This window comes from Ambystoma mexicanum, chromosome 3p (genome assembly GCF_040938575.1).
Source record: "Ambystoma mexicanum isolate Mex_15411 chromosome 3p, UKY_AmexF1_1, whole genome shotgun sequence".
NCBI lineage: Eukaryota > Metazoa > Chordata > Amphibia > Caudata > Ambystomatidae > Ambystoma > Ambystoma mexicanum.
This window is the reverse complement of record NC_090925.1, coordinates 906,820,379-906,842,164: the sequence shown is the minus strand read 5'-3', so window position 1 is coordinate 906,842,164 and position 21,786 is coordinate 906,820,379. Positions and strand designations below refer to the sequence as shown.

Here is a 21,786-nt window from a genome sequence, read left to right as displayed (position 1 = left end):
ACAAGAAAAGCTGTTTTCCACGATAGAAACTTCAACTGGGCCGAGTGCAGAGGCTCGAACGGAGGTCCCATGAGCTTGGTCAGCACCACGTTGAGCTCCCACGCCGGGGCCGGAGCCTTCACCGGCGGGAACGATCTGAACAGTCCCTTCATGAACTCTTTCACCAGACGATGAGACCACAAGGACGTCCGCCCCGTGGTTCTGGTGTATCGGGAGATCGCAGCAAGATGAATCTTGATGGACGCGTGTGCCAGACCAGCTTTGGCCAGCGTCAGCAGGTACGGCAGTACTTGGGGAGCCGTAATCCGTAGAGGGTTAATCTTCTGTGCGTGGCACCAGACAGAGAACCTCTTCCATTTGTGTCCGTAGCATTTAAGAGTCGAGGACGCCCTGGCCTTTGCAAGAACCTCTCTGCAATCGGCCGGTATGTCGTATCCTCCAAACTCTAGCGCTGCAGGAGCCAGGCCTGCAAGTTCAGCGACTTCGGGTCGTGGTGGAGGATGGCGCCTCCTTCCCTGGAGAGTAGATCCGCGTCCGCCGGCAGCTTGATCGGCGGGGACGCTGACAAGTCCAGAAGGTCCGGGAACCATATCTGCCTCGGCCACGCAGGTGCGACGAGGATCATCCTGCACCGTGACCTCTTGAGCTGGTTGACGAGCCGGATTAGCAGAGGCAAGGGAGGGAACGCGTAGAGGAACAGGCCCTCCCAGGGGAACGAGAAAGCATCGCCCATGCTCCTCGTCTGGGGAAACCTGCTGGCGAACCTCCGGCACTTGGTGTTCGTCGCCGTCGCGAACAGGTCGATCTGGGGTGTGCCCCACCGTCGGAAGAGGCGATCCACCAGATCCTGCCGTAGTTCCCACTCGTGGCACGAGCGCAGCTCCCTGCTGAGTGAGTCGGCGATGGTGTTTTTTATCCCTGCCAGATGAAACGGCACCAGAAAAATCCCTTGGGCGACGGCCCAATGCCACAGGTCCTGCGCCTCCTTGGACAGCGCTGGGGACCTGGTTCCGCCCTGTTTCCTGATGTAAAACATGGTGGTGGTGCTGTCGGTGAAGATCCTCACCACCTTGCCCTTGAGGGACGGAAGGAAGGACCTGAGGGCCCAAAACACTGCACGGAGCTCCAGGACGTTGATATGCAGGGACTTCTCCGTCGGGAGCCAGAGTCCCCTTGCGTGCAGATTTTCGGTGTGCGCTCCCCACCCTTCCAGGGAGGCATCCGTGGTCAAAGTCTCCTGGTGGGCTGGGGTCTGGAAGTCCATGCCCGCCGTCAGATGCGCGCGGGTGCCCCACCACCGTATCGCTCGTCGGAAACTCTCGTCGAGCTTGATCCTTTCCTCGAAGCTGCCCGTCGTCTGGATCCAGCGCGCATCCAGGAATTCTTGCAACGGGCGCATCCGGAGCCTGCACATGGGGATGAGGTAGATGCAGGAAGACATCATCCCGAGGAGGGACTTGATGGACCTCACTTTGGCCGCGTCGGCCACCAACATCCGTTGCACCTTGCCCAAGATGGTCCTGGTCCTCTCCTCCGACGGGGAGGCCAGAAGGGACACTGTCGAGCCTCCCTCCCAGAAACAGTGCGACTTGCGCGGGCACCAGGTGGGATTTGGCGTAGTTCACGGAGAATCCCAGGTCCGTGAGGAGTTGGACGGTCCTTGCCGTGTGGACCACGGCGAGCTCCCTCGTCTTGGCGCGGATGAGCCAGTCGTCCAGGTAGGGGTAGACGTGAATCCCCTCGCGGCGCAGCTGCGCCGCCACCGGTGCGAGGCACTTGGTGAATACCCTGGGTGCCGACCGTAGTCCGAAGGGAAGGGCTTTGAACTGGTAATGACGCCCTTGGACCACGAACCTGAGGAATTTTCGGTGCCCCTTTAGGATGGGAATGTGGAAGTAGGCATCCTCCAAATCCAACGACGATAGGAAGTCTCCTTCCTCCAGTTGACCCAGGACGTGCTGGAGGGTGACCATCCGGAACTTCTGCGCCTTGATGAACTTGTTCAGCCGTCGCAGGTCTAGGATGGGGCGCCATCCTCCAGTCTTCTTCTTCACGAGGAAGTATCGCGAGTAGACTCCGGAGCCCCGAAGCCTCTTTGGGACGAGTTCGATGGCGCCCTTTCTGAGCATCGCCTTGACCTCCAGGAGAAGTTGAGGGACGTGAAGTTCTTTCCTGGCCACGGGGGGGACGCGCGGGCACCTTCTTTGCAACTCGAGCGCGTGGCCCCGGGCCAGGGCGTCCAGCACCCAACGGTCGGTGGAGATGGACTCCCACACGCTGACGAAGCCCGCCAGCCGGCCTCCCACCGGGGTGCTTCGGTGGGGGCCCGACCCCACGGCCGGTTCAATCCTGCTTGGACGCGGCCTTGCCGCCTTGACCTCCTTGGCGACGACGGCGGGGTCCGCTAGACTTGCCTCGTCCTCTGTAGGCCTCTTGCGACGACCAGCGGGCCGCTTGACGGTAGGAAGCGAAACCGCCGCCGGAACCTTTGGAGGCGCCCTTGCCTCCGCCGCTCCGAAAGGGCGTCCGTCGTTGCTGCAGGACTCCAAGGGCCCAGGCCGTCTCAGTATCCGCCTTGATGGCCTGAAGGGAATCGTCCACTGTCTTCCCAAACAGGTTGTTCCCGTCGAAGGGCATGTCCAGGACTCTGGTCTGGACGTCCTGCCGAAAGTCCGTAGCTTTGAGCCATCCACGACGTTGAAGGCAAACGCCGTTGCCCAGCTGGCGGAACCCAGTGTCGGCGATGTCCGTCGCCACGGTGATGGCGTGGTCCGAAGCCACCTCACCTTCCTGCAGGATCTCAAGGGCCTCCGCCCTCTTGTCGTCCGGCAGAAAATCCAGCAGGGGAGCTATCTTGTACCAGAGCTCCCTGTCGTAGCGGGCCACGATAGCCAAGGCGTTGGCCGCTTTAATCGTCGTCGCTGCCGACGAGATGACTCTACGTCCCATAGCATCCAATTTCTTTCCCTCGCCGTCCGGCGGGGAAGTCGATGTGGAGGCCGCACCCCCCCCCCCCCCCCCGCTTTCTTCCTGGCTGCCGCGGAGACGACGGAGTCCGGGGTAGGCTGCGCCCGGAGGCATAGGGGGGCCGTGTCCAGGACCCGGTACTTCTTCTCGTACCGGTCTCTTCTAGCTGGCGTCGTGGAAGGGTTCTTGAGGAGGGAAAGGCCCTCATCCCAAATGTCGTCCAACAGAGGCACTGCGAGGACCGTCTTCCTCTTGGCCTCGCGCCGCTGATAAAGGAAGCCTTCCTTTTTCTTCTCCTCAGGGCAGAGTTGGAAAAGCTCGGAAGCCCTGGAGATCATGGAGTGGAAAGATCCGATCTCGTCGGGCGGAGAAGCCCTGGTGGGAGGCGACGACGGAAAATCCTCGTCGTATGCCTCGTCGTCCGTACCCGTCGCTGCCGTGTCAGTCCCCGTATCATCCCCTCGGGTGGACGGGGAGGAGGGCTGGACGGGGCGCGACGGTTGAAAAGGAGGTGGTGGATGGATCCTTCTTTTCTTGGTAGGGGGAACACCAGAAGGTCCCGGTTCTGGATCCCCCGACGGGAGAGGTTCCTCCGTCGGTAACGGTAGCCTCGTCCTTATCTCGGAGCATAAGGACTGTATGGCCAACAAAATGGCCGCCGAGTTGTCTTGCGGCGCTGGCAGAGGGGAATCCGACGGGCGAGCAGGGGCCCCGTCGGTATCCTCGACGATGTCGTCGTCGTCACCTGCGTCGGGGTCCATTCCGACGGGCTGGCCTTCTTCCACGCCTAGGCCGTGGCTTAAGACCTCGATCAGCTCCTCTTCTGAGGTTGAGGCCGAATCTACGACGACGCCCTGCCCCCCCTTCTTCCCCACGGAGGGTTTCACGGGGGTCCTATCGATGGGCACAAAGGAAGACTCCCTCCGAGGAGGCAGGGAGATTCTGGGTCCTGAGGTCGCCACCACTGGTGCAGCCACCACAGGCTGAGCCAGGGCCGCCGCGACCGTTTCGATAGAGGGCTTGGTCGGATGGATCAAGGCCTTCACCACCTTAGGTGCGCTCACCGCCTTATCCTTGAGGGAGGGGGCACTGCCACGCTCCTCCTCTGCCTTAGAGCTCGACCGGGGCCTCTCCAGGAGCTTCGCCGGGTGCTCGGCCTTCCTCTTACCCGACCCAGAGCGTTGGCTCGTGGTTGATGGTGCCGGGGAGGGTGCGCCCTGCCTGGCGCCCGTAGAGCCCGACCGTTCGGCGCTCCCGGTGCCAGCGGACTCGCGGTGCTTGGCCTTATGTTGGGCCCCCGTCGCCGGGGCGCCCTCAAAGGTCTTAGAAGACCGCTCGGATTTCTTCTTCTTCTCGCCAGACGGGCTCTTACCCTCCAGCCAGTTGGCGAGACGTTGATGGCGGTCCTTCATGGTCCGTTCCGACATGTTGCCGCAAAACGCACAGTCCTTCTCCACGTGCGTCTTGTCCTCATGAAGGCAGTAAAGGCAGAAAGAGTGTTCGTCCTCCTTGAAGACGTTCTGCAGCTGGCATCCAGGGCAGACCCTGAACAGCTTTCCGGGCGTCGAGCTTCCCTTCTCCTGGGCCATCTCCGAGACCGGGCCTGAGAAGCTTCTGGAGTCCTCCGAAGTGTAGCTCAACGAAATCTTCACCCTTGAGGGGCACAGATGAATCCGACACGGGTCCCCGTTGATCGGATGTAGGATCGGTGGAGCTTGAGGCTCTTTTGACCTAAAGAATCGAAGTTTTTTGTGAAAAAGCGCGAAAAATAGCACTAACGCTCGAGAGCAATAGCACGAGGATCCCAACACATGAACGTGCGGTAAAAATCTGAAGATGGCTGCCAGAGGCGGTGCTTAGGTAGAGGGCAGTCATTGGCTGTGGTCAGTATGACGCAGAGACCAGTGATTGGTTATTACTACGAAAGACAGATCAGAAACGAAACTGATACTGGTTTTTTCTTTACCGAGGATTCCCAGCCTGACGACGGGGAATATTCATGAGCATGTGAATCCATGCCAGACCCCATGCTGGAGAAAAAATAAAATCTCATGGTGTGGCCATTTTAGGGCACTGGCGACAAAGGAGCAAAACAGGGTAAAAATAAATGTGCACACTAGAAATAACAAAAATGTAAAAAATATTGTTGCTGCCACCAGATTGTCTTTAGGCACATCTAAAAGTAACTAAAAATCCTAAGTGTAAAACACTGAAGTGGTAATAAGGTATCCCCATTGCACTGCTTTGTAAGATGCTGTGTGCGATTTTGAAAAGCTACAAAATTGTAAGTCGTAAGGGAAACAGTTTCCCAGTACTGATCAGATTCCCCATAGCAAATTTGCAAAAGGCCAGGGGAGTGCAGATGAAGGCTTCACTTCCTTATAAAATTTCAGGACAGGTCCATATACCTATTAAGGGCAAAGTTGCCAAAAGAGAAATCTTTCCTAACATGGAGTAGGTGGGCAGGGGTTCTTACAATATCAGACTCCAAGTCATAGCCGTCGCTGTTCTCTCCTCCATCCCAGCGCATGAGAACCTTCTCCTTGTGTTCACCATTCACCTTAGAATTCATCGCAATGGCTGAATCTGTGAACTTATCTGAAAGAATGATTACGCAACAATCAAAATGGGAAAGGTTATGACAGTCATACAAAAAAATACTGAAGCAGGCAAGTAAGCATTCTCCAGGGGGTTTACAAAGCAAATATACTGATCCATGCAAAAGGCAAGCATAGGGAGGCCCTAATCATTTTCTGCCAAATCCCCAATAAATGATGTACTATTTCATGTTATTTTAACATCTCCCATATCCACTTGATACTCGCAGATTAACTTAATCCTCACCTTTCATTGCATAGTTAAAATCCACATTGCGGAAATGCACAAGCACAATGTCCATGGGTTTGAAGACCATAGTGTCGACTATCTCTTCCCCCCTGGGTCCAACAGAGGAGTTGCTAGTCATTTTGTGGGCAGCATCCACAGCAAGTTCAAACTGCAAGAGGGAACAAAAGGGAGTATGAACAAGATACAAAGGGGAAAAGGCACTGATTAGCAGGCAAGCAAAGCAAAATATCTCCTCTAAAAGGAAAACCCATGCTGTGAAGTACCAATTTGTACTGCAGCATTGAACAATGAGTTGACTGCTTCAGTCTCTGGCCTGCCAGTTAAATAGGCTGTCAGCTAGACACTGAGGAAATCCACAGGGTAGGTCTCTGTACGGTTTAATGAATTCCAGCCTTCATGCAACTCCCATGAATCAATGTTCTTAATTCTTACTTTAGAACTTAACGTTCTGAAGATTCCTTGGAAAACGTCGCCATTTTTCACTCTTACATCACACGTGGAACCCTACAACAAAGAACAAAAAGGTCATACAAATTCAGATCTATGGGTTTCTGCAACACTTCAAACTGAGCAGAAATCAGTGCTCCTCTGGCATACTGACTATCAGTCATGCGACAGTATTTGCTATGCTGGGGTCATCAAACCCAAATACTTGCCACAAATAAAACCAGAACTCAAATTGCTCGATTGAGATTCTGGTATCTTTAGTACTTAAACCCCTCCCTTGCCCCACGATGGAACACTTGCAAGGATGATGTCACTAATTGAATTATACTTCAATCTAAGCAAACCAAGTCCTCACCTACACACTTAGGCTTTGTATGAAAGTTTTATTTAACTGAAGATTTCAATCGATCGTACTGCAAAAGTGCTTCATTTTGTCACTGGTTAAGTGTTCACACTCAGGAAATAAGATTTTAGCCGCTGTGCTTTTTTCAGGGGCTGCACCAAGGTGTTGACGTTTTAGCACAAATTTAGCCATTTGCTCGCTGAGCATTAACAAAATGGCTGACTTTAAAACCAATCCTGTGACCTCATTAGCATTTTGAAGTGACTTGTTCCTTTAAGATGACCAAGTTAGATCCGCTGGTTAATGTATTTGCAGTTCAAGATCCTAAATGAGGAGGCGAGTACATATGGAGAAACCATTAGTCCATCCACACCGAGGCCAGCTCAATCGCCAACTGTCATCCTACAGAACACTCAGCCAGCATTCCTACATTTCACTCCAAGATTCCATGCATACACCCAGGCTCACCAGACACTAGCCTACATACCCTGACTACTATACCTCTCCTTCAGTGCAGATGTAGAAAGAACAGAAAATACAGGAATACCACGACCGTCCAGAGAAAACCACCACCAAAGACTCCCAAACAGACCACCTCAAAATTATAAGTTACTCACCGTAGTGACTAACGTACTCTTAGTCCACTTTCCGCCATACTGCATGGGCGTCTCTTCCAAGGGACGGGAGATGGAACCTTTTTCACCAGAAAAAAACCTTCCCCTTTAAATTTAGAAGCACGCAGGGGTGCAGCCCTGGGAGCATGCGCTGCCCTGACTCCGCCCTACAGTGCCACACCTCAGTCCAGATAGACGCGTCGAGGGACGTATGGAGGAAAGGGGACTAAGGATTAAGAGTAGGTTAGTCACTACGGTGAGTAATTTATTACTCTTACGTCCGGTTTCCCTTTCCTCCATACTGCATGGGCAATTACAACTGGATGTAGCCCCAGGGAGGAGAGGAGACCCTCCTTAGACAAAGTGGTTTCCAAGAACCGCCTGTCCGAAAGCCGCATCTGATCTAGTACCAGCATCCAAACAGTAGTGCTTGCAGAAAGCCGAAGGGGTAGCCCATGTGGGCGCCCTGGTTATGACTTGCCTGAAGACATGCCGCTGGAAAGGGATCGCCGTTGCCTTGGCTGTGACCGTGTGGGCATGCATGTTGGCCAGTAGTGGCTTGTGCTGTCCCTCGTAAGCTTCTTAGATGGCCGAGACCATTCTACGGGCTATGGAGGCCTTAGGGGCCCGATACCCCGGTCTTGATCAGCCGAAGGTGACAAAAAGTGCGTCTCACTTGCGGAAGCCCTTGGTCCTGTACAAGTAGAATTTCAGGGCAAGCCTGACATCAAGGCAGTGCAGAACTCTGCGCCTCGTCTTTGGGCTCAGCAAAAAACGTCGGAAGCACCATTTCTTTTTTCAGATGCAATGCAGAAGGCACCTTGGGCAAGAGTGCTGGGTGTGTCCGCAGGACTACTTTATCCTTGTGAAATGTAGTATATGGCTCTGAGGCGACCAGCGATTGGATTTCCGTCTTAATGCTGACAAGCCTGATGTCCGCTGATGCCATTGGTCCAAATGGTTTGTGCACCAGGGCCGCCCCCCCCCCCCCCCCCCCCCCGAGAACTATGTTGAGGTCCCAAACGAGATGTGGCCTCTTTAAAGCGGGTAGAGTCTGGTGAGTCCGGTCAAATGTTTCCCGACAATCGGGTTGGAAGATGAAAAAATCTCCTCCTACGAGTTTCTGTAAGCTCCAATGGCTGCCAAGTAAGTGCAACAAGTGTCCACCTGCAAACCTGAGTGGGCGAAGTGCGCTTAGAAGGAGAGCACTTCGTCCAAGGTACATGAAAGGGGGTTTATACCCTTTAGAGAGTCTGCTCAGTAGCAGAACCTGGTCCACTTCTCTTATACTGGGCCCTGGTAGACTTGCTCCTGGCGCCCTGTATGATCTCTAGGTTAGCCTGGGAAAGGCTGAGATGACCTAGCATGACCTGTTCAGGAACCACGCTGTGAGGGCTAGTTTCTGTGGCATGGGGTGGATGACCCTGCCCCCTTGCTGCGCCAGAGGATGCGCTTTCCCGTCGGGGGGGTGAATGGGCGGCCTCTCTGAGATCTGGTACTCTCTCAGAGCATGTGTCCCAAAAGAGACCCAAGGTGGTCAGTCTCTGTGTGGGCTGCAGCTGCGCCTTGAGGTTTAGTGAAAAACCCAGCTCATGCAGTGTTTTCATAAGAGCGTGGGAAGTATGGCGCACAGCTTCCGCAGATGCCGCCCTGACGAGCCAGTCGTCGAAGTACAGGTAGATGCAGTGGCCCTGCGACCTGAGGGGGGCTGCCACTGTTCATCAGCCTGGCAAAGACCCTGGGGGCCAGGTTGAGGCCGAAAGGAAGCACCTTGTATTGGAAATGGTAGCCCAACATCCTGAATCGTAGAAAAGAAAGATGAGGTTGCCGGATCGGGAGTGTAGGTACGCGTCCTTCAGATCCAGGGAGCAGTCTCCCTTGCACAATGTCTCCGCTATCAAAGTTGGCGTAACCATCTTGAATTTTTATTTTATATTTGTATAGCGCATAAGGCAGCCCCTAGGCATCGCAGCACTGTTACTTGCAGTTACACTTAGTTGCAGGGACATTACATTATGCATTTAGGCAGGTGTAGGTTAGGGTAGCTGAGGTGTGGTGCGGTTAGGTGAAAAGTAGTGTTTTGGCAGCTTTTCTGAAAGCTATGTGTGAGCTGTCACCTCGAAGTGTGGGTGGCAAGGCATTACATTGCGTAGCTGCTAGGTACGGGAAGCTGGCGCCACCAGCTCGAGCTCTTAAATTTGGGCACTGTGAGCATGTTCGCATAAGGCGTTCTAGTAGGTCTGGTTGCGGAGATGGGGTGGACTCTTTCAGAGAGGTAGGTGGGAGCGGTTTGGTGAATACCTTTGTGTGTCAGAGCAAGGGCTTTGAAGATGACTCGCTTTGATAGGAAGCCAGTGGGTTTTTTTGTTTGCAGCTGTGATGTGCCATCTTTTAGGGATGCCTTGGGCTGCGCATAGGGCATTATTTTGAATGACCTGTAGTTTAGCCAAGTTTTTTGTGAAGGTTCCTAAGAAGCAAACATTGCAATAGTTCAATCTTGAGCCAGTAATGGCTCGTGTGACGGAATTTTCTTTGGATAGGAATGGTCTGGCTGCTGTCATAAGTTTAGCGTGGTAGGCCGCCGCAGAAGCGATGGCATTGACATGTCTGGTCATCGGCATCTGGGCTTCTGATATTGTCAATGCTGAAGTGGCTGAACTTCGGGTCGAGGCTCCTGAGTGTTTCGTTGGTGCCGAAAAGGAGTAGCTCCGTTTTGTCAGAGTTCAGGCATAGTCCCTTTACTGCCATCCAGGCTTGGACTGTGTTGAAAGGAACATGTTACTTACCTGTAACTGTAGTTCTCCAGCATGGGTCTGGCATGGATTCACATGCTCATGAATATTCCCCGTCGTCAGGCCGGGAATCCTCGGAATAGAAAAAAAATCAGTATCAGTTTCGTTTCTGATCTGTCTTTCTCAGTAGTAACCAATCACTGGTCTCTGGGTCATACTGCCCCCAGCCAATGACTGCCCTCTCCCTAAGCCCCGCCCCTGGCAGCCATCCTCAGATTTGGTAGCACGTGAAGTGGCAGTATGACCAAGTGAAGAGCCGCAGAGGGGTAGGCGGGAGGGTTCGCATGTGAATCCATGCCAGACCCATGCTGGAGAACAACAGTTACAGGTAAGTAACTTGTTCCTTCTCCAGCATGGGGTCTGGCATGGATTCACATGCTCATGAATATAAGAATACATAGCAGTATACACATGCACAACCACGGGAGGTGGCAAAAGGCTCAATATCAAGCAATACAACAACTCAACATTAAGCAACTCTTACCTCCTCATCAGGCTCACCTTAGGCGAACAGGTTGCGAAGCACTGCCTGGCGGACCCTGAACTCCTCCCTGGAATCCTGGTCGACGCAGTATAATCTCGTCATAGTGTGCGTCGACGTCCACGTAGCAACCCTGCAGATGTCCAGCAGGGGCACACCAGAGAGGAACGCCGTAGTAGCAGCGATCGCTCTGGGTCGAATGGGCCCTCGGACGGCCTGGCAACGGTCGGTTTGCCAACCGGTGACAGTGCATGATGCAGCCGGAGAGCCATCTGGAAATGGAAGTCTTCGAGAGAGCCTTCCCTTGATTCACAGGTCCAAAGTTCACAAACAGCTGTGATGTCTTCCGAAAACTCTTGGTGCGGTCCACATAGAACTTCAGCGCTCTAGCTACATCCAGCGAGTGCAAAGTCCTCTCAGCCGGCGATGGGAAGAAAACTGGCAACACCAAGGGCTCGTTGAGGTGGAAGTCCGACGGCACCTTGGGCATGAAGGAGGGGTGCGTCCTCAGCACCACCCTCGTGTCGTGAAAAGTCAAGTATGGAGGCTTGCAAGACAGGGCCTGAATCTCTCCCACTCGTCGTGCAGAGGTGATGGCCACGAGGAATGCTGTCTTCCACGACAGAAACTTCAACGGCACTGAATGCATAGGCTCGAATGGGGCCCCCATGAGCCTAGTCAGCACCATGTTGAGCTCCCACGCCGGGGCAGGGGCCTTCACCGGCGGGAATGATCGGAACAGTCCTTTCATAAATTCCTTCACCAGTTGATGAGACCACAAGGACGCCCGTCCTGTAGTTCTGGTGTAACGTGAGACGGCAGCCAGATGTACCTTGATGGAAGCGTGAGATAGGCCAGCCTTGGCCAAGGACAATAGGTACGGCAATACTTGAGGGGCCGTAATCTGCAGAGGGTTAATCTTCTGTGCATGGCACCAGACAGAGAACCTCTTCCATTTGTGTCCGTAGCACTTGAGAGTTGAGGATGCCCTGGCCTTCGCGAGAACCTCTCTGCAGTCGGCCGGTGTGTCGTATCCTCCAAACTCTAGTGCTGCAGGAGCCAGGCCTGCAAGTTCAGCGACTCTGGTTCGTGATGAAGAATGGCGCCTCCTTCTCTGGAGAGAAGATCCGCGTCCGTCGGCAGCTTGACTGGTGTGGACGCTGACAAGTCCAGAAGGTCCAGGAACCAGATCTGCCTCGGCCACGCCGGTGCGACGAGGATCATCCTGCCCCGGGACCTCTTGAGCTTGTTGATGAGCCGGAGTAGCAACGGTGGGAATGCATAAAGGAACAGGCCGTCCCAGGGGAACGAGAAAGCATCGCCCATGCTCCTCAGTTGGGGAAACCTGCTGGCGAACCTCCGGCACTTGGAGTTCGCCGCCGTTGCAAAGAGATCGATCTGGGGTTCGCCCCATCGTCGGAAGAGTCGGTCCACTTGATCCTGGCGCAGTTCCCACCCGTGGCACAAGCGCAGCTCTCTGCTGAGTGAGTCGGCGATGGTGTTTTTTATCCCTGCCAGATGAAAAGGTACCAGAAACATCCCTTGGGCGACGGCCCAATGCCACAGATCCTGGGCTTCCTTGGATAGGGCAGGGGATCTGGTTCCGCCCTGCTTCCGAATGTAAAACATTGTGGTGTTGTCAGTGAAGATCCTCACCACCTTGCCCTTGAGGGATGGAAGGAAGGACCTGAGGGCCCAGTACACTGCACGGAGGTCCAAGATGTTGATGGAGTCTTCTCCTCCGGGAGCCAAAGGCAACTCGTGTGGAGACCCCCTGTGTGCGCTCCCCAAACTTCCAGGGAAGCATCCGTCGTCACCGTCACCTGGTGGGCCGGGGCTAGGAAACCTGTCCCCGCCGTCAGATGAGAGCGGACACCCCACCATCGTATCGCCTGACGGAATGCTTCGTCGATCGGGATCCTGTCCTCGAAGCTGCCCGTCTGGATCCAGGAATTCTTGCAAGGGCTGTATCCGAAGTCTGCAGTGGCGCACCAGATAAATGCAGGACGACATCATTCCGAGGAGGGACTAGATAGACCTCACTCTGGCCACGTCCGTGGCCAGCAGACGTTGCACCTTTCCTAGGATGGTCCTTATTCTTTCCTCCGACGGTGAGGCCCGCCGCGCCACTGTGTCGAGCTGTGCTCCCAGAAACAGGGCGACTTGCGATGGGACAAGGTGGGATACTGGAAAATTGATGGAGAACCCCACGTCCGTGAGCAGCTGGACGGTCTTCGCAGTGTGTTCCACGGTGAGCTCCCTTGTCCTTGCCCGTATAAGCCAGTCTTCCAGGTAGGGGTAGACGTGGACCCCCTGCAGGCGCAGCCACGCCGCCACCAGTGCTAGGCACTTAGTGAACATCCTGGGCGCCGATTTTAATCCGAACGGGAGGGCCTTGAACTGGTAGTGCTGCCCTTTGACCACGAACCTGAGGAACTTTCGGTGTCTCTTTAGAATAGGGATGTGGAAGTATGCATCCTCCAAGTCCAACGATGACAGGAAATCGCCATCCTCCAGCTGTCCCAGCACGTGCTGGAGGGTGACCATCCGGAACTTCTGTGCCTTGATGTATTTGTTCAGTCGTCGCAGGTCCAGTCTTCTTTACAAGGAAGTATCTTGAGTAAACTCCGGAGCCCCGAAGCCTCTTTGAGACAAGCTCGATGGCACCTTTCCTGAGCATCGCCCTTACTTCCAACAGCAGTTGAGGGACGCGATTTTCCTCCCTGGCCACGGGAGGAATGCGGGGGCACCTCTTCTGGAACTCGAGGGCGTGCCCCAGGGCCAGGGCATCCAGCACCCAATGGTCGGTGGAGATGGACTCCCATACGCCGACGAACTTCGTCAGCCGGCCTTCCCACCGGGGTGCTTCGGCGGGGGCCCGACCCGACGGTCGGTCCAATCTTGCTTGGAGGCCGCTTTGCCTCCTTGACCACCTTGTCGACGACAGCGGAATCCACCTGACTTGCCGCGTCCCCTGTAGGCCTCCTGCGAAGATCTTGCCGCTTGACGGTACATAGAGGAGCTGCTGTCGGCTCCCTTGGAGGCACCCTGTCTGCCTCCAGAGCTCCGAAAGGACGGCCGTCGCTGTTGGAGCACACCCTGTGCACAGGCCGTCTCCGTGTCCGTCTTGATCGCCTGAAGGGACTCATCAACCGCCTTGCCAAAAAGGTTGTTCCCATCGAAGGGCATGTCCAAAACCTTGGTCTGTACGTCCTGGCGGAAATCCATCGCCTTGAGCCATCCTCGTCGTCTCAGGCAAACGCTGTTGCCCAACTGACAGAAACCGGTGTCGGCGATGTCCGTAGCCACCGTAATGGCTTGATCCGAGGCAATCTCACCTTCCTGTAAGATTTCCAGGGCCTCAGCCCTCTTGGCGTCCGGAAGGAAGTCCAACGTAGGGGCGATCTTGAACCACAACTCCCTGTCGCATCGGGCTACGATGGCCAGGGCGTTGGCCGCCTTGATGGTCGTCGATGCAGATGAGATGACCCGTCGTCCCATCGCATCCAGCTTCCTACCCTCGCCGTCCGGCGGGGAGGATGAAGTCAAGGCCGATGCCCGCCGCTGAAACGACCGAATCCGGGGTAGGTTGCGCCCTAAGGCACAAAGGGGCAGCGTCAGGGACCCGGTACTTCTTCTCGTACCGGTCCCTCTTCACAGGAGCTGTGGCAGGGTTCTTGAGGAGGGCGAGCCCCTCATCCCAGATGTCATCAAGAAGCGGTACGGCGAGGACAGTCTTCCTTTTAGCCTTGCGCCATTGATAAAGGAAACCTTCCTTCTTTTCTTCGGGGCAGAGCTGGAAGAGCTTGGATGCCCTGGAAATCATAGCATGGAAGGATCCAATCTAATCGGGTGGGGACGCCCGGGCAGGGGGCGACGGGGGACACGTCGCCTCCGTCGTCATCCGTACCCGTCGTAGTCGTGTCCATGCGTGCATCATCCCCGTGGGTAGTGGACGGGGGGAAGGCAGAGAAGGCCACAGAGGCGGGAGAGGAGGCCTAGGATGTGTCGTACTCCTCTTAAGTGGTGGGCTCTCCGAAGGTCCTGGCTCCGGTTCCCCCGTCGGGTCTGGCTCAGGTACCTCAGTCGGGTGAAGGGGCAACCTAGTCCTTATCTCAGAGCATAAGCACTGGATGGCTGACAAAATGGCCGCCGAGGTTTCCTGTGGCGCCGGAAACGACGGGAGCGAGGGCTCTTGAGGAGCCTCGTCTGCGACACCGTCGCCCTCGTCGGGGTCCCTCCTGATGGGCTGGGCCTCCTCCACGACTTGGATGAGCTCCTCTTCAGAGGTCATGTCCGTATCCACGAGGGCCACCAGCCCCTCCCCCATCCTTTCCAACGAGGACTTCGTGGGGGTCTTCTCAATGGGCCTGAAAGACTCCCCCCTCCGCGGTGGCAGGGAGACTCTGGTACCTGAGGGCGCCTCCACTGGTGTAGCCTCCACAGGCTGAGCCAGGGCCGTGGCGACATCCTCAATCGAGCTCTTAGCAGGGGGAATTAAGGCCAACGTCACCTTCTGTATGCCTGGGGCCTTCACCTTGGGGGGAGGGTCCGAGCCTCGCTTCCCCTCTGCCGGAATCTTCGAGATCGACCGGGGCCTCTCCAGAAGCTTCGCCGGGTTCTCGGACTTCCTCTTACCCGAGCCAGAGCGTTGGCTCGTGGTTGATGGAGCCGGGGAGGATGCGCCCTGCCTGGCAGCCAAGGAGCCCGACAGTTCGGCGCTCCTGGTGCCCGCAGACTCGCGGTGCTTAGCCTTTTGTTAGGCCCCCGTAGCCGGGGCACCCTCACAGGACTTAGAAGACCGCTCTGACTTCTTTTTCTTCTTCTCGCCTGGCGGACTCTTACCTTCCAGCCAGTTGGAGAGACGGGGTGGCGATCCTTCATGGTCCGCTCCGACATGTTCCCACAAAACGCGCAGTTCTTTTCCTTGTGCGTCTTGTCCTCATGGAGACAGAGGCATAACGAATGCTCGTCCTCCTTGAAAACGTTCTGAAGCTAGCATCCAGGGCAGGTCCTGAACAGCTTCCAGGGCGTTGAGCTCCCTTTCTCCTGGGCCATGTCCGGGTAGGCCTTGGAACTTCTGGAATCCTCCAAAAGCGTAACTCGACGAAATCTTCACCCTTGAGGGGCGTAGAAACCCCGAAACGGATCCCCGTTGATCAGATGTAGAAACGGTGGAGCTTGAGGCTCTATTTAACCGAAAAAATAGAGAAAATCTCAAAGCGCGAAAACGCAGCAAAAGCTCGAGAGCTACAGCACGAGGACTCAACACTTGAACGTGCGATAAAAATCTGAGGATGGCTGCCAGGGGCGGGGCTTAGGGAGAGGGCAGCCATTGGCTGGGGGCAGTATGACCCAGAGACCAGTGATTGGTTACTACTGAGAAAGACAGATCAGAAACGAAACTGATACTGATTTTTTCTATACCGAGGATTCCCGGCCTGACGGGGAATGTTCATTTTTTTTTTTTTTAAACTTTATTTTTTGAACTTTTCATATCATCGGTACACGTGCGCCAACATGGTGCACCCTCTTAATAACAAAGGAAAGAAAAGAGGGGGAGAGGGAGGAGAAGGAAAGAACAAGAGAAAGGAATAATATAACGTTACCCACTAACGAGCTCTCCCGCCAAGGCTACCCCACCACTCCCGTGTCAACAAAACAGGTATCAATGCGCTCATTGCTTAAAACTGACTCAAAGTTATACATTAGTTCTTCAGTCACAAAGCCCCATTTCACGTTCCAGTGGTATCGGAATCAGATGATACAGTACTATTTAGCAGATATGCGATGTATGGTCCCCAAATGTCCGGGGGGCGAGCGTGCAAAGGTAGGGTTCTTATAAATTCACTCTACGTCCTGGCAGTATGTTACGTCTTTCTTCCAGTCTTCGATTTTGGGTAGAGGGCCGCGGCTCCACGCCATGGCGACTCGCCTTCAGGCCAGGACCAGCAGGAGTGACGCTAGTTTACGGGATGCGGGTTGTAGATGTCTAGTGAGGCCGAGAAGAGCCGCCAATGGCAGCGGGGCCACCGGCTCCCCTATGATGTCTGCAATTATTTGTAAGACCGAGACCCAGAAGCGCTGAATTCCCAGGCAATCCCATGCTAGATGAAGGAAATCTGCGTGTGGCGTCGTGCACCGTTCACATTGGGTCGAGGCTTCTGGATGATGTTGATGCTTCTTAACTGGAGTGTAGTATGTTTGATGAACGAAGTTGAAGTGTATTAGTTTAAAGCGTGTGTTTATGGCGACTTTTTGAGTTTGGCGCAGGATATAGGACCAGTCTTCAGCGCTTATTGATGTCTGAACGGCAGATTCCCATTTTTGCTGTGTTTTAGGATTAGGTGTTCCTGTGTCTGCTACGAGGGAATTGTAAAGTCGCGATACCAGCCTCCCCTCTCCCCGCACCTGGATGGTGTTGTGTAGCAGATCCCATGTGGGGGGTTGTTTGGGGAATGAAGGAAACAGTTTGTGCAGGGTGTGGCGTAATCTAAAATAAAGGAATATATCCAGGGAGGTGTTCCCCCCCTCTGTCCTTGGCCATTTGTGGGGTGAGGAAGGTGCCCTCCGGGAAGAGGTCCCCGAAGGAGTGGACATTTATCTTATCGGCCCAGATTAGGAAAACTTTTTCATTCGTGAGTGGGATGCCCGGGATGTGTCTGATGGGTAATAGGGGGGAATATCTTACGGTCACGCCGTATTTGACAGCCATCTTTTTCCAGATTGCATATGTGGACAGTGCTGTATTCAGCGAGTTATGTGGTACTGGGATTTGACTTATAATGATGGCACTGAGCAGGTCTGGTGAGGCTAGGGCGCGTTCTACCTGCACATGTGGGCGTACGAAGTGGGACATATACCAGTAGCTCAAAAAATGAGCTTGGGCTGCCCAATAGTATTTTTCTATGTCTGGTAATGCTAGGCCCCCCCTTTGACGTTGGAAGAACTAGGGTGTTATACGCGACGCGCGCAGGTTTACCTGCCCATAGAAGTTCCAGGACTACGGACTTGACTTTCAGGAGAAAGGCTTTGGGGAGCAGGAGCGGGATATTAGAGAACAGGTACAGGAGCTTAGGGAGTATGACCATTTTCGTCAAGGAGGTTCTGCCCCACAGTGTTAATGGAAGCGTCTTCCACCTGTGTATCCGTTCTTGGATGGCGTTCAACGCAGACACATAGTTGTCTCTATATATGTCGTGGTGGTTGCGAGACATAAATCCCCAAGTAGCGCACCCTTGAGTTTTCCCACTTGAAGCCGTGATCGTCTACAAATTCGACTGTATTGGGGGTCAGGGGAAACACTACAGATTTGGAATGATTAATCGTAAGGCCTGACATTTGGCCAAACTATTACTTCACGCATTACGGGGTTGAGGTTTTCTTGTGGGTTGCCAATAAACAGTATCACGTCATCGGCGTAGAGGGAGACAATCAGTTTGTGAGGACCTAGTTTAAGACCCCTATGAATTTGGTATTCCCTCAGTCGCGACGCCATGGGTTCCATAATGAGGACAAAGATCAGAGCAGAGAGTGGACATCCCTGTCTTGTTCCACGTTCCAGTGCTATGGCCGAGGACCTAGTGTTGTCCAGGGTGATGTAAGACCGGGGGTTGTTGTACAATAGTGACACTAACTTAATGAAGAATTTGCCAAAGCCCATTTGTGTAAGCGTTGCTAGTATGAAAGGCCACTCCACAGAGTCAAACGCTTTCTCAGCGTCAAGAAGCACTGCTATTGCTTGTTGTGTGGGGTCTATGGCCTCGATAACACCGAACAGACGCCTAATGCCAAAGGTAGTGCTGCGACCCGGAATGAATCCGGCTTGGTCTCCAATTACCAGAGCCGGCATAAGAGGGAGAAGTCGTGATGCGAGAATTTTTGCGAGAATCTTATTGTCCAGGTTGATCAAAGAGATGGGCCTGTATGAAGCGCATTCGTCTGCGGGCTTACCGGTTTTATGCAGCACTATTATATTGGCTTCATGCATCGTAGGGGGGAGGCTGCCCCGTTCAACAGATTCTTCATAGACTTGGAGCAGGAGAGGCGCCAGGATAGCCGCGTGTGCTTTATAGAACTCTCCCGTGAGCCCGTCTGGTCCCGGCGCTTTGGAGCTCAGGAGGGATTTTATTGTGTCCAATATTTCTGTTATTGGTGTATTCAGTGGTTCTCGTAGGACTGCCTCTACCCAGTACAACTCAGTGTCGTTGAGGTACTCTTGTATCGAATTTGAGCTCGAGCCACCCCTGGAACTATATAGGTTCTGATAGAAGTCCCGGAATGTATTGGCGACGTCCTCTTCTGTGTATCCCAGCTGCCCGCATGCGTCCTTGATGCATTCCACTCGGGTTGGGGTTTTGTCTATTGAGAGCAGCCGGGCTAGTAGCGCACCAGGTTTCTGTCCCTCTCCGTATTGACGGATTCGGTGGGCGCGGCTGAGGAATTTTAGTTCCCTTTCGGCTGTTTCCCTGTATTTCAGGAGTTCTTTTTTCAATTCTGCTTGGAGTTGAGGGTTTGGTGCCGTGGAGGCTCTCAACTCTATCTCTTTTAGACGTTGTTCGCTGTCGGAGAGCTCTCTACGGATTAGCTTTAACATCCCGTTTTCTTTGGATAGGCATATTCCTCGAACAAAGCACTTCAGCGCTTCCCATACACTGCTGGCCGAGTCGACAGAACCCTGGTTGATCTCAATGAAGGCTATCAGTTCCTGACGTAACTCAGCTGCGAAGCCCGCATCCGAAAGTGAGCCCGGCTTGAATCTCCATCCTAGTCCGGGGACCGTTGTGCCTGCTAGGGAGGCCTCAAGTGTGACCATCGAGTGATCGGAGAGAGTGCGTGGTAGAATTTGACTCGTTCCCCATGAGAACGGGCAGTGGGTAGATGCCATAATGTAATCAATCCGGGAGCTTGTGTTATAGACGGATGAGTAGAATGTGAAGTCTCTCGCATTGCGGTTATGCTGTCTCCATGTGTCCGAAAGATCGAACGCTTGGCATCTCTCTCGGACTTGCATGCTGGCTTTGGACGGGTTCCCAGTTGTGTTGTGGGATTTATCAAGTTTGGGGTCAATTGGCGTATTTAGGTCGGCTCCCCATACAATAGTTGCTGTATTGAACTTTCCAAGTTGGGACATCACCCAGTTGAAGTTGTCGGGGCCATCGGTGTTTGGAGCGTAGGAGTTCACATTCACCACTTCCCTCCCTGTGATTATCCCTCTCACCAGTAGGGCCCTTCCCTCAGAGTCTTTCTGTGATTCAATTAGGCTAAAGTTGGTCTTTCTATCTATCAGGATCGCAACCCCTCTGGCATAGGACGAGTACGACGAGAAATATCTATGGCACCCCCAGGATTTGGCCCACTGAAGTTCCGTCATTGGCAGGAGATGGGTCTTTTGGAGTATGGCAATGTTGATTTTGTGTCTGCGTAGATACTGGAAAATGTTCCTATTCTTCGCTGGTTGGTTACCGCCACGGATGTTCCAGGTGGCTATTTTAAATGTTGTTGCTGACATTTAGGAAGTCAGGTAGGTTCCTGTCCAGTAGGATCTGAGGGTGAAACCGGAATCTAGATCCACGTAGGAGTTTGAAGGGCTTGTCTTCCGAGTGACTTGTGAGTCGCGGTGCTGCTGCCTTGGGATGAGAGTGGGGGGAGGCCCGGGTGCGGTCGAGCATAAAAAAGTAACTGAAGATCATCAACTTCCCTCCCTTGCGTGGGCAACCCACAACACGCCCACGATGTGCCCACCCGTGACTATAAACTACAGCCATTGCTGTGCTTAGGGCGCAGGTTGCCGAGCCGGAGGCCGCGTGGCCCCGAAATCGATAAATTTGGTGTACTGTGGTGAGTAGTATGTGGTTGCTCCGCTCAGCGGTGTCGAGAAAGGGACTCATGTTGGGTTTCTCCTCCTCCGTTCGTCCCGTTGTAGATTCGGAGCATTGGCTGCAGGTCTGCAACCGGTCCTGTCCAGGTATTCGGCAGCCTCCTCAGGTATGGTGAAGAAATGCGCCCTCCCGCCATGCTGGATGCGGAGTTTGGCGGGATACAGCATGGAGTAAAGGATGTGGTTATCTTGCAGTCTGCGCTTAATGGACGTGAAGGAACGCCTCTGTGTTTGTACTGCCGATGAAAAATCGGGAAAAATTTGGATGGGGTCGCCGTCAAATTGGAGTTTCCCCTTTTCTCTGGCTGCTTTGAGTATTGCGTCTCGGTCTCTATAGTTGAGTATCCTAGCTACGATCGGGCGTGGGTTCGCTCCCGGAATAGGTCTGGCTGCAGGAATCCTATGTGCTCTCTCGACTATGAATAGCGAGGAGAGGACCTCTGAACCGAACAGTTCGGTACACATGCGTTCGATATAGTCTTCCATTTTGGTCTGGGTTTGTTGTTCCTGGACCCCGACAATTCTGATGTTGTTTCTCCGGGAGCGGCCCTCTAAGTCTTCATTCTTAGCGGAGACGGCCTTCAGTTGGGATTCTAGCGCGGAGACCCTGGTGGTTAGGGCCACCGCACCATCATCGAGATCTGACACACGATGCTCCACGTTGTCTAATCTGTCGGCATGTTGGTCGAGGCGGTGCTGGATACGATCTACTTTGGAAGACAGATTGTCCAGTTTGCTCCCCAGGCTGCCAATTCCGGCTTTCAAGTCCAGGAGAATGTCTTTAATATTGAGGCCGAGGGTCGGGTCTTCGGTGGGTTCCATGACTTTTATCGGGGATGCAGGTCTGCCGTTGGGATCTGTTTGCCTGGTGGAGGAGCTGGCCTCAAAGTTCAGTTTTTTCTGCGACTTGTCTGTCTTCCCCATTGTCTGCGCACTTCCACCTGCCCCCCCCCTTGGCTGTGCGTGTTGCTCACCCGCTAGTGTGATGGGCCTGAGGCCCTGTGCCGACGCTGGTGATGAAGAAGCGTAGCCGCAGAGTTTAGTGTGTATGGGCAGAGAGTGCCCGGACCATGGTGAGCTTGGAGGTCCTCTGCAGCTGTAATGGCCGGGAACTGGAGCGTGGGGGAAGCGCTATGGCGCCATCAGATCGCAAAGGGTTTGCCGTTAGGTGTCTAGTTGTGGCCACTGGGCTAGTGTGCCGATGTCGCACTCAGCTGCCCCACCAGTGTAGTTGGTGCTCAAGGCGTTTTTGTGGTAAGCGGCATGAGCCTGTTCGCACTGGTTGGTTCTGTTGTATTGGTTCCGGGGGCTGGAGGCCGGGGAGTGGGAAGGATGGTGTCTGTTGTCGTGGCCCTTCTCCCGGTTTTTCTCCGTGTCTGGTCCGCCCGCAGGAGAGAGCCGCCAGACGGAGGTGT

At 54.2% G+C, this 21,786-nt stretch overlaps 1 protein-coding gene across 12 annotated transcripts in view; it reads right to left on the bottom strand.

Moving 5' to 3' along the window:
* Positions 1-21,786, bottom strand: part of ATXN2L (ataxin 2 like) — a 1,584,242-nt gene that overhangs the window by 1,111,313 nt on the left and 451,143 nt on the right. For all 12 annotated transcript variants that reach the window (XM_069652163.1, XM_069652162.1, XM_069652157.1 and 9 more), the window contains exons 4-6: positions 6,247-6,318; positions 5,812-5,962; positions 5,444-5,565 (exon numbers count right to left, since the gene is read on the bottom strand). In XM_069652163.1, coding sequence (XP_069508264.1) covers positions 5,444-5,565; positions 5,812-5,962; positions 6,247-6,318 — 345 coding nt within the window. The remainder of the gene's footprint in view (positions 1-5,443; positions 5,566-5,811; positions 5,963-6,246; positions 6,319-21,786) is intronic.